The 12,548-nt window shown below is 42.1% G+C and overlaps 1 protein-coding gene across 1 annotated transcript in view; it reads right to left on the reverse strand.

The window, feature by feature from the left end:
- Positions 1-5,084: 5,084 nt before the first annotated feature.
- Positions 5,085-12,548, reverse strand: part of NXPH1 (neurexophilin 1) — a 449,193-nt gene continuing 441,729 nt past the window's right edge. The window contains exon 2 of the mRNA XM_077490725.1: positions 5,085-7,454. Coding sequence (XP_077346851.1) covers positions 6,693-7,454 — 762 coding nt within the window. The 3' untranslated portion in view covers positions 5,085-6,692. The remainder of the gene's footprint in view (positions 7,455-12,548) is intronic.

Here is a 12,548-nt window from a genome sequence, read left to right on the forward strand (position 1 = left end):
TCCCACATCACGTTCTGGTGTGAACAGACCATCAAAGTGGACCTTTCAGTAGCTTTACCAGCTCTGATCATTTAATCCCTTCCAACACCACTTCCGGCACAGAGTTCCTCTGATGGCCCTCTTATAAGGATTGGAAGATCAGCCATATCCATTGATTACTGACAGAAGAAGTCCCATTGGACGAAACGTACATCAGGCTACGCACGGAACAGCAGTGGCACTCTTTTGGGTGAACATTTGTTTCCAATAAGCCTATTTAAACATCTTCGCTGTAAGTAGAAACTTCAAATAAACTCTTGTGTGCTTTTAATGAATGTTCCCAATGAGTTGGTTTTCCTCTTCCATATGGTTTACCGTGTAATCGGGCTTTGGAGTTCCCTAAAGCAGGAGTAGACAACCTCGGCGCTCTGGTGAAACTATAAATCCCATCATGTCTCTGCCTCTAAAGCCCTGTACACACGATCAGACTTTCCGACAACAACACCGTGGATTCTTGTTCGAAGGTTGTTGGCTCCAACTTGTCTTGCATGCACACGGTCACACAAATGTTGGCCAACAATTAGGAACGTAGTGATGTACAAGACGTACCTGATATTTCCATTATGAACGCTAGTCTTACAAGACCGAACACTTTCAGCTGGTAATTGATTCTGAGCATGCGTGGACTTTTGTGCGACCGAATTGTGTACACATGATCGGAAAGTCTGACAACAAAAATGTGTTGCCAGAAAATTTGAGAACATGCTAGCCCAAATTTGTTGGCGGAAAGTCCGACAACAAATATTCGATGGAGCATACAGACATTCGGACTTTCGGCCAACAAGCTCACATCCAACATTTGTTGTCGTTAAATCTGATCGTGTGTACGGGGCATAAGAGTCATATATGTGATTGTCAGGGTCTTGCAATGTCTCATGGTACTTGTAGTGTCACCACAGCTGGAGGGCAGAGGTTGCCTACCCCTGCCCTAAAGGATAATTGCTGTGGGGAGTTTTATCATTGGAGTCCAAAGGGGCTGAACAGATGAGGCGGTGTATACTCAAAGTGAGGGGTTATTGCTCATTGATGCTCATATAGACCTTGGAAGGACTTAAGATCTGGTCAGCAGATATATTTGCCCTATCCATCCTGTGGGGAGCACTGGGTGTTTGCACCAATCAAAATTGGAAGGACACTCTTTTCAATTTCACTTTGTGGATCTGCAATTGGTTTCAGGACTTTACATTTTATATATGTTTATACAAGATGGACTTTTGTTTGTCTAATCATAGATAAGGCATTGTATCACATATACATGACAACGCAACACAATAGTTATATCCATTGATTACCACATGCTATCCCTAAGCCCCCATACACACGGTCGGACATTCCGACAACCAAATCCGTCGGATTTTGTCCGACGGATTTTGTCCGAAACTGTTGCATACACACAGTCGGACAAAGTTGTCAGAAAATCCGATCGTACTTAACGTGATGACGTTATTTCGTTAGGACGGGACTACGTTCAGGCTAGTAGCCAATAGCTTTGGTTTAAGAATTTGATCTGAGCATGTGTGGCACTTTGTCCGATCGGAATTCTCTACACACAATCGGACAAAGTCCGATCGGATCATGCTGTCGGAAAATTTTATACCCCAGCTGGAAAACTTGGTCCGTCGGATACTCCGACGGAAACAGTCCGATGGAGACCACACACTGTCGGATTATCCGACAACACGGTCCTATCGGACATTGTCCATCGGAATGTCCGACCGTGTGTACAAGGGCTAAGAGGAGGATCAGCAATTAATGTATGTGTTTTTGCTGTCCTATAATTTGGAGAGCAATTGGCTCTGGTGAGTCTGCACTTCGTATATTTGGTGGAGCCAAGACACTGTGGGTGATATTTTGACATTTCTGATCATCTGCACCTGGATTTTATATTTCACACTTTAGGACACTTTATTCAATTCTGTGATTTATTCACATTATCAATTTATGATACCATATTTCATGCACCTTCTTTACTCTTTATAAAGAAAAATGTATACATATTGTTATTTATTCATGTATAGCGCTGCATTATTATTTTTATATGCATAGCAAAACCATCTTGCTTTAACAGGCATGCATGGTGGATAAAAGCTGCTGTGTGCTTTATGATGGTACTTTGCAGATTTTATAGTCTGATAATAGAACTTTAACACTTTTCAAATTATTTAAGGATGAGGTTGTCAAGTGTTGATTTCACAGATGACATTGGGGACATGTTTTGGGGTCAGCCAACAATCAAAGAACACTTATTCTCTACATGAAAAAAAGAGGAATGTATTTTAGAAGGAATAAAGTTAAGTGTGACCGACCATAGATCTATTTTTTATGTTGGGATTTTGTGGATGGAAGAAAGTCATTTTTTTTTTTTTTTAGTTTGAATAGAATGGGAAAGACTTAGAAACCCTGATGGAAAAGATTTATTTTCATTCTGTAATAATTGTGAGCAAAACAAAGAGAAAGGTCTTTCATACTGTGGTGGGTTATTGTAAGAAAATTATATTTATTCATTTTTTACAACATTTTAGCAACTCACATGGTTGATGATTTAAACAGGCACATCTAAGTATGCAGGCATCTGGTGTAAAGCTGTCCACATATACCATCCCCCGCACCACCATCAACATCATCCCTTCCACGCTGCCCTCCATGAGCGGTTCAAGCCTTGCTTTCACATCGCTCTACTGCAGGGTAGTCTTCCCAGACACGATTGCAGACTGACAGCGGTGAGAGCCGGCGGTGTGGGGAATGGTCTATGTGGACAGCTCTACCCCCGATGCCTGCATACTTAGATGTGCCTCTTTTAATCATCAACCATGTAAGTTGCTAAATGCTGTACCTTCATTAAATGTAATAATATTGCTACACTTAGAGGCGCCTCTCTTCTCTTTTATACTCTGTAGCTCCTGCTGGATTTTGCTTCTATTCCCCATGTAGAGGCTGCTATGTGTGCATGGACATTTTATGGTTAAACATTTATATGGACTATAAACTGAAGAACTTATGAATAAATGGTTGTGGAATGACTCATCTGCGTTTCCATTATTCCTTATGGGGAAATTCGTTTGATATACAGTACAAGTGCTTTGGATTACAAAAATGTTTCTGGAACGAATTATGCTCACAATCCAAGGTTTTACTGTACATAGCATTTATGCTGCATCTCAAAAACTAGAGCTGATAGGGAAAAATTGGTGCCATTTTTTGGAATCAGCAGGTCAAATATACCCAGGAACATGTCAAGGCACCAAAACGTGTGCTGGCCTGTGTTATCATTGTGATGTAACTTAGTGTGTAAAAATGTGATAATATGATTTCAATTTCCCATAGTTTTGCACTGTTAAAACCTCTACCGGGATCATCTTTGTCCCCATTCGACAGATTTCTCTTGACCTCCTATCCTATAGACAAAGAGGTAGACCTCCCCTTAGACCAGTGGTTCTAAACTCCTGTCCTCAGGACCCACTAACAGGCCAGATTTTAAGTATTAAAATCTGGTCTGACTAAAATACTCCAATCACTGAGCAGCAAATGATATCACCTGTGATGTATTTCTGTTATCTTGCAAACATGGCCTGTTAGTGGGCCCTGAGGACAGGAGTTGAGAACTACTGCCTTAGCCCTTGTACACACGGTCGGGCATTCCGACGGAAAATGTCCGATCGGACCGTGTTGTCGGCTAATCCGACCGTGTGTGGGCTTTATCTGACTTTTTCCATCGCAATGTCCGACCAACAAAGTTTGAGAGGTGGATATAAAAATTTTCCGACAACATGATCCGATCAGACTTTGTTCGATCGTTTGAAGAGAATTCCGATCGGGCAATGTGCCACACATGCCCAGATCACATTCTTAGACCAAAGCTATTGGCTACTAGCCTGAACGTAGTCCCGTCGTAACTAAATAACGTCATCACGTTCCGAACTATTGGATTTTCCGGCAACTTTGTCTGACCGTGTGTATGCAACACCAGTTTCGGCCAAAATCCGTCAGACAAAATCCGACGGATTTTGTTCTCGGAATGTCCGACCGTGTGTACAAGGGCTTAGACAGTTGTCCTGATTGGAAGGGTTCCATATTATTCTTGCTCTGATGAAAATTCAAAACTTTTAGTATTCCCTCCTTTTATTCCAGGTAGCAATGTTCAACAGGACAAATAAAGAGGGTGCGTCAAAGACTATGGTTCTTATCCTTCCCTACACTATACAAAAGTCAAAGGTTTAGATAACATTTCAACATGAAATATTTCATATTCATTTGACTTAAAAAAAAAAAAAAAAAATGAGTACTGAATATAAGTCCAGGTTCACTTTAGAGAATCATCATTTAACATTATTAAAGGGAGCCTACCAAATAGAGGAGAGCAGAATTGGTCTATAAGGCTCCTACACCAGCTCGTGTCCATTTGCTCCTCAACCTCTTTTCATTCCAGGTGACAAGGGTCAACAGGACAAATAGAGAGGATGTGTCAAAGACTGGACAGTTGTCCTGATTGGAAGGGTTCCATATTATTCTTGCTCTGGTGAAAATTCTAAACTTTTAGTATTCCCTCCTTTTATTCCAGGTAGCAATGTTCAACAGGACAAATAAAGAGGGTGCGTCAAAGACTATGGTTCTCATCCTTCCCTACACTATACAAATTTTAAAGGTTTAGGTAACACTTCAACATTAAATATTTCATATTCATTTGTCTAAAAAAAATAAAAGAACAAGAAAAAAATAAGCCCTGGATAAAAGCCCAAGTTCACTTTAGGGAATCATCATTTAACATTATTAAAGGGAGCCTACCAATTTCAGGAGAGCAGAACAGGTCTATAAGGCTCCTTCACCAGCTCGTGTCCATTTGGCGGTTGAGTGGATTGCTCCTTCTGGCTAAAATGCACAATCGTACCCAACTGTCATGTTAAGGATGTTAATCCTTACCACTACCTCGTGAATGAATGTATGTTTTGCTCAGACATTCCCTTTAAAATTCCTTATGTCTGCTCCAGTATCTTGATTATTTTCCTTTCCCATATCTTGACCAAAGACTAAACGACCACGTAAAAATATTTAAACTCAACTTTATGTAATTTTATTTTATATACAATTTTTTTTTCCAGAAATAAAATATCTAAATGCATACAGACTTCAATGTGGTATATGTTCAGCTTTTCAACAATACTTTAGCGGAATAAATGCTTTGTACATAATTATGTCCTTTGTTTTGTATTCATGAAGTTTACAGCTAATTCAATTAACATGAACTCTTCGTAGTCCTTTGATTGTATTGAACCAATAACAAGCAGAAACATTTACTAGTTATATTAATAAGCTGCTCAAGTAACACTGGTTAAACTATATACAATACAAACCATTCATACAAATGTAGACTAGGATATTGAAGTATACAATAAATTTTCATAAAGATTTCCACCTTTGCTTCTTTAAACAGAGGGTCAGTCCTCTAAAGGCTGATTTTTTCAGTTCTAGTAGTAGGTGTGATATGTTCAGTTCTTTGCTTTTATATCATGAGAACTCCCATTGTGATGTTACCTAGGTTTCTAGGTCCAACCGTCTGCCCCATCATGCTCTGTGCGGTTTTTTTTTTCACACATTTTCTTGGAGGTATCAATAAGAGTCCTCATGAAATAAAAGAAACCAGGGAACAAAGTGTGCAACCAAAACAGAAATTTCTGTTTTGAATGAACCTAGTCTTTATTTAACCTATCTTTGGAAAGTCAAGGGTTTTGTGGGGGTTGTCCTCACAACAAAATACTTCTTTTAGATCCAGCTAAGCTGTCTCTGGAAATGAATGAAAGCTATTCCGCAACAAACATCTGCATGGTACAATAGCCAAAAATCTCTTCTCAACAGTTCAACACAGTCAATCACAGACCGTTAAAGAAGAGATTTCTGACTGTTAAACCACGGAGACCTAAGTCTTGACGTAAGTCTTGCTTCCGTGATCAAAGTAGCTAAACTGGAGTCTACAGCTGGCTGGAGCATTCCTTTAAGTGTCTCGTGTTTATATCTTCCAGCATGAAAATTTTAAACGGCTATCTATCTTTATCTGGAGCAGGCTCAAATACCCATCATTCACTATCATTAATGTGCCTTTTTTTTTTTTGTTAGAGTTGCATTTGTTGGGTTCTTGATAATAACCTTTGTAAGCTTTCCACGATTATCACACGCTTTAGCTGTTTTTTCTCAGTATACTTTCCTAATATATTTTATTTTGCACTAAATTATCTCCAGAGATAGGTATGAGCCATGTATACTGGAGCATAGCATAACAGAGTAACATCCCCATACTATGAAGTATTAAGAAAGCTTTAAGCATGGCTAATCCTTTTGGTTCCTTGTAGATTTGTCACTGAATGTTATGGGTTGGACAATGAAATCTCTCTTAACAAGGATCTTGAAAAGCGACCACTTACAATATGTATTTTGCTTTATATCCACAGTGGGTTACATCTAGTAAATGAAATATGGAGTGATTTGGGGATAGTAAATTGCATCTGATAAATTTTCCAATATAAAAGTATTTTTTTTTTTTAATGTAGAGTTAAATCATTTGTAGACACATTCCAGGCAATTGATGGGACTTTCTTGGGTTGAGGATCCAGCCCGGTACTTTTATTAATTCCTTAGAGGTAAGTCTTGCATACATATTATTGTCAACCAGAAGGGAAATAGGGTGTATCACTGTGGTAGTTATAATCAGGACACACCTTTTGTACTAGTTTATAATCTGTACTATAAAATGAAATATAAATACAGATCACTTTGAAGGGTTTGGAGCATAACCAAGACACATGGCTTTGGGTCTGTTCCTGATAGCAAGTTTTTGAAGGATCGTAGTTGCAAAGAGTGTTCTTGGTGGCCTTGTCAACCTTTTCATACTCAATGCGACAGTTGAAGGATTTAGAATCTTTAGCGTCGATCACCGATTGCTGGGCCAGGTCAAATTCCACTATTTTGGTTGGTGGGACCAAGCTGACAGATACATTCCCCTGACCAGTTGAATTGTGTCGGAAGTAAACGCTGAAGGTTCCGTTGCCATGATCTACAATTTTCCCTGTTATCAACAAATTTAGCTTCACTGTTTTGATGTTGGAATGGAAATCCCCCCATCCGAACATTTTCTTGAACTTGCCCGTCTTCACAATTGGCCTTCTTTTGGACCTAGAACGTGGTTCTTGCAGGTCTGTTGAGTTCCTCAGCCATTCCCATAGCTCTTGTTCCGTGTACGGTTCTGGAGTGTCATATCTCATATCCAAGGAGGTTTGGTTATCTTTGCCATGAAAAGTCTGTGAAAGGAGTCGACTTATAGACAAGTCCTTGCTACTTTCTGTCCATATATGTTTAAGTGTGGATATGGATCCTCCTGGTTTTAAACTTCCAATTTTTCCAACACCTGATATATTAGCACACAACACCTGCAGAGAGAAAAGGTACCAAGTATGAAAAAGGATGTTCAAAGTAACATTAAACATAACATTGAGATTAGATATTCAACATGGCATATTTTCGCTACAAGAAGCCAAAGTGCTATTGTATTTACATTTAGAGATGAGCAGATCCATTAACTCAAATTGTAATTTAGCAAGGACTAGCCAGAATTGGCTATTCTAGTCTGCCAGATGAACCCATCCACCACTGTCCAGTCTTGGTGTGTGAGCTATCAATAGGTTCCTTTGTACAGGTCCACTACAGAACCTGGATCTGTGGGTTTCCCAGTTTCATTTTGATCATTTATCTCTTGAAAAGGGTACTGAAAAGTATCCCTTAATCTGACAGAACAATGTACACTTTGGGTTGACAAAACAGTGCTTCTCCTGCATTGAAATCTCAACATGCAATATCAACTACCTGCTGGACTACAGAACTCTGACTATGCCCTTAACTCTATGTCCCACTTTATACACAAGCAGTTCCTTCTCAGCAATACACGTCAGTCAAACACTAACTATCAGGGCTGCTGTTAGAAATAAAAGGGCCCCGTACAGCCTATCAGACAAGCCCCCCCCCCCCCCTCCTTTTTTCTTTACTTTTTTTTAACAGCCTTGTTTGGGGGCCTTTGGTAAAATATCAGGGGTGGACAGTGAATCAGTGGTTTGCTATACTTGATGAATGAGTGATGAATGGACACAGTGAGTGATCTGTGCCAATTGCTCGCTGTGTTCATTCAGAAAAGGATAGGGCTAGTAAATAGGAGATATTTAACACACACTCCTGCTGTCCATCCTGAAACCTCCCCCTGTGTGCCCTCAGCAGCTGCTGGAGGGAGAGGAGGGAAACTGGCAATGCTGCAGTCAAAGGGGCACACAGGGAGCCCCGGACAGCAGGGGGTTGGGGACGCAGATACTAATCCCCCTGCAGCTCAGCCTGAGGAAGAAAAAGGAGGAGAAGATGGCAGAGCTGCAGGGGGAACTACAAGAGTTGGCAATAAGCAATACAGCCATCGCTCCTGCTCAGTAGGTGCTTGGGCCCCTCTTTTGAACTGATGGTGCCTGGGAATGGTACAGGAGGGATGGTAGTACTGCTTGATCAGTGGCCCTGCTAACTATACTTAAATCTATTCCCACTCCCATTGTAAGCCTATTCTATCTACACTGTAAGGGAAAGATCTGTATACTTACCTATTCTGAGGGTGCTCCAGATCAGTCACATGATCAGGCCCTAGCATTGGCAGTGAAGAGGAGATATGGTGGGCAATGCCTGCAGAGCCTGGGTAACGACATCATCCATAGGCTTACCATGAGTTAACCACTGCCCTCCTCCTCTATACTGAAACTGGCACGGGGACACAATCATGTGACCAGACTGGAGCACCCTCAGACTAGGAAAGTATACCCATCCTTTCTTTTCATGGGGTAGATAGAATAGGCTTAGTATGGGGGTGGGAGTAGATTTAAGTAAATTCCAAGAGCCTCCCCACACACTGTGGATAGAAAAGGGACTCCTCCTCCTGGGAGATGTAGTTCTGGGGGCATATCTACATCAGTAGGAACTGAGCTTCCAGGAACTGCACCTGTAAGAAATGTACAAGCCTAGTGAGGATGTTACAGGGACTAAATAAAAGTTGTTTCTTGGTACAGAAACAATGTAAAAGTAACAAAATGCAGAGACATGACCCAGAAAGGGGGTGGAGGTTTGGTGTAATGCCTAGACGTACACTGTAAAAATGTATTCACTTGCGTTTATGCCCTTAACCAAAGGAAACAAAGTTTGTTGTGGCATAAGCACAGGTATCAATCATCATGATCTATTCTGCCCTCGGAGTTATAGAGAGTAAACTATTGCTGACCATTCTGAAAAGTGCTAGCTGTCTTACCAAGCCTCCAGCTTCAATTATTCCTGAGTCCCTAATCTGAGTAAAACATGCAGACCAGGAAAGTGAAGCTGAAGCCTTGGTTTCTGATCTGCAACAGCAATTTTGAAGCCTAAGGTTCAATGAGGCAGTCACGCAACCAGCATTTTTTGGAAGGAGGCCAGCGTTAGTATTGGTAACAGGTTCCGTAAAAGCTATCCTATCCAACACCCCAACAACATTTTCTAATATATAACAGAATGGAAATGTACTTGTCATCTACGTTAAAGGTATAAACACTTAAAATGTTTGTTACCCCTACACTTCATATTCCTGATATGTGACTGCTGTACCATGTACTTGTATGAGAAAGTCTCCAGTTCTCTTTGTATTGCTTCCTTTATGTGAAATCCCTGGTGATCCTGCCAACCCCCCGGCCTTCCTATTAAAAACTGACCACACCCATCTGATCATTATTTATATCTTCAAATATGACACTTTTATCTCAATAGAGGTACACTATTGTCCCACGCTCAGAACACTCAATTTGAACTAATTTGTGAACACACTTCCAGAGATAAAGGAGTAATCTCACGCATATACAAGATTCTTAACAAAGCATCCTTAGACCAAAAAATGAACCCAATGACCAGCTGGGAATTGGAAATTTGGGCTTTAGCGCTGTTTAAGCAGCCCTTTTCAGCCACTAGCAGGGCGCTTTTAACCCCAAAGAAGGGGTTAAATACGCCCTTGTTGCTGTTCTCCCAAAATGCTTTTCAGGTGCTTTGGAAGTGCTGCTCATTCATTTCAATGGGCCGGGCATTTTGGGAGCGCTCCAAAACCGCCCCAAAGATGCTGCTTGCAGGACTTTTCCTAACATCCCACAAGTGCACAGCCTCAGTGTGAAAAGTCACACTGAAATGAATGGGAGGCATTTTTCAGGCACTTTAAAGGTGCTATTTCTAGCGTTAAAATGACTGAAAACCGCCTCAGTGTGAAAGGGCTGCTTAAAGCGGTGTTCCGCCCGAAAAAATTATAATTAAAAGCCAGCAGCTACACATACTGCAGCTCCTGGCTTTTAACAATAGGACACTTACCTGTCCTGGAGTCCAGCGATGTCGGCACCACAGCTGATGTTTCCATCAGCTGTTGGGTGCTGCCCCCACCATTGAGGGTAAGGGTACCCGACAGTGTAGCCTTACGGCTTCACACCGGGAAGCCTACTGCGCATGCGCAAGGCCCCGCTCCTCTCTCCTACTAGCCCTCACAGATGACTTCTCCTGGGCACTTTTAGGTAAGTAATAGCGGGAGAGAAGTTGGAGAGCTCTGTACTGTGGAATGGAAGCTTTGTACTGTGTGTGTGGGGGGTAGTGGCCGAATTACCAGGGTCACAGCAGTTGCACTTGCAACTGAGCCTGTCCTGCACCCGAGCATTGGAGGAGGTGAGGTGAGTGTGACATCTCCAGTCAGGCCACACAGAGTCTATGGGGGGGTCACTGTGGTCACCAGAGTCCCCCTCCACATCATACCCTTTACATCAAAGTCTGCAGGATTCCCCCCAGTGTAATGGAGAACTCTGTGGACCCTGATGCAAATGGGAACCCTGATGTAAATTTGGAATGCTAATGTAAAAGAAAATGCTGCAGACCTTGATGTAATGGACACCATGGTCACCAGAGCCCCCTCTTACATCAGAGTCTACAGCATTCCCCTTTACGTCATGGTCCACCACATTTCCCTTTACGTCAGTGTTCCCCTTTACATCAGGATCCATAGAGTTCTCTTTTTCATCAAGGTACACTGTAAGCCCCTGTACACACGGTAGGAGATTTCCACAACCAAATCCGTCGGATTTTGCCCGTCGGATTTTGTCCGTCGGATTTTGTCCGTCGGATCTTGTCCGAAACTGTTGCATACACACGGTCGGACAAAGTTGGCGAAAAATCCGATCTTTCAGAACGTGATGACGTAATTTCGTTATGATGGGACTACATTCAGGCAAATAGCCAATAGCTTTGATGTAGGAATTTGATCTGAGCATGCGTGGCACTTGGTCCGATCAAAATTCTCTACACATGATCAGAGTATGTCCGATCGGCCCAGTTGGTCAGGAAATATTTCCCACATGTTGGAAAATTGGGTCCGACGGATATTCTGACGGAATCAGTCCGATGCATACCACACACAGTCGGATTATCCGACAACACGGTCCGATAGGAAACATTCCGATGGATTCTCCGACCGTGTGTACAAGGGCTTAGGGTGAACCCTGCAGACTCTGATGTAAGGGAGAACTATGTGGATTGTGAGGTAAAGGGGAACTATGGAGTCTGATGTAAAGGAGAACTCTGATGAAAAGGGGAACTCTGCAGACCCTGATGTAAAGGGAAACTTTGATGTAAAGGGGAATGCTACAAGCTATGATGTAAGGGAGAGCTCTGATGTACAGGGGGACGCTGTGGACAGCAATATGAAAGGGAAAGCCACTTAATGTTGATGTAAGGGTGGGGGGCCTTTCATGGTTTCTTGCTCCAGGGCCCCAAAGGTTCTAGTTATGCCTCTGGTGTGGGGTTAATCTGTACAGTGGGGGGGGGCTTCATACTGTATTAGGGCACTGTACTTTGGTGGGGGAGCTCTGTACTGTGGTGGGGCCCTGTATCGTTTGCTGTGGGTTCTGTACTGTGTGTGGGGGGTTTCTGTACTGTGGTGGGCGTTGTACCGTGTGTTGGGGCTAGATCTGTACTGTTGGTGAGGGGAGCTCTGTACTGGGGGGGGGGGGGGTCTATACTGTGGCAGAGGGGCTCTGTATTGGTTTTGTCTACTTTACAGAGGCCAACAGAACTCAGCATTGTAGCTATACACTAACGATAACTCAATTGAGCGCTTTCACATTCCCAAAAACATTTCCAAAATATCGTCAAAAATCAAAAGGCAAAGATCAAATCGAAATTTCTTCATATTGTGATAATGCATTGAAGTCATAGGGAAGGCAAAAATAAATAGGTACTGATGGTTTTTAACAGTGGACTGGGCATTAATTGGCTACTGATGGTTATATAAACTCCTTTTCATTATCCTAGACCTGTTCTTGTGCTAACAAATAGTCCCTCATTGCCCCCATTGAAAATAAAACCTTTAGGCCCCCCCCTTGCACACAGGTTGTTCCGATCAGGTCCGTCTGTCAGTTTTTCAGGCAGACCTGATTGGACCCTCCAGTCTC

This window comes from Lithobates pipiens, unplaced genomic scaffold (genome assembly GCF_037356315.1).
Source record: "Lithobates pipiens isolate NorthernLeopardFrog02 unplaced genomic scaffold, aLitPip1_a1.2 Scaffold_19, whole genome shotgun sequence".
Classification (NCBI taxonomy): Eukaryota; Metazoa; Chordata; class Amphibia; order Anura; family Ranidae; genus Lithobates; species Lithobates pipiens.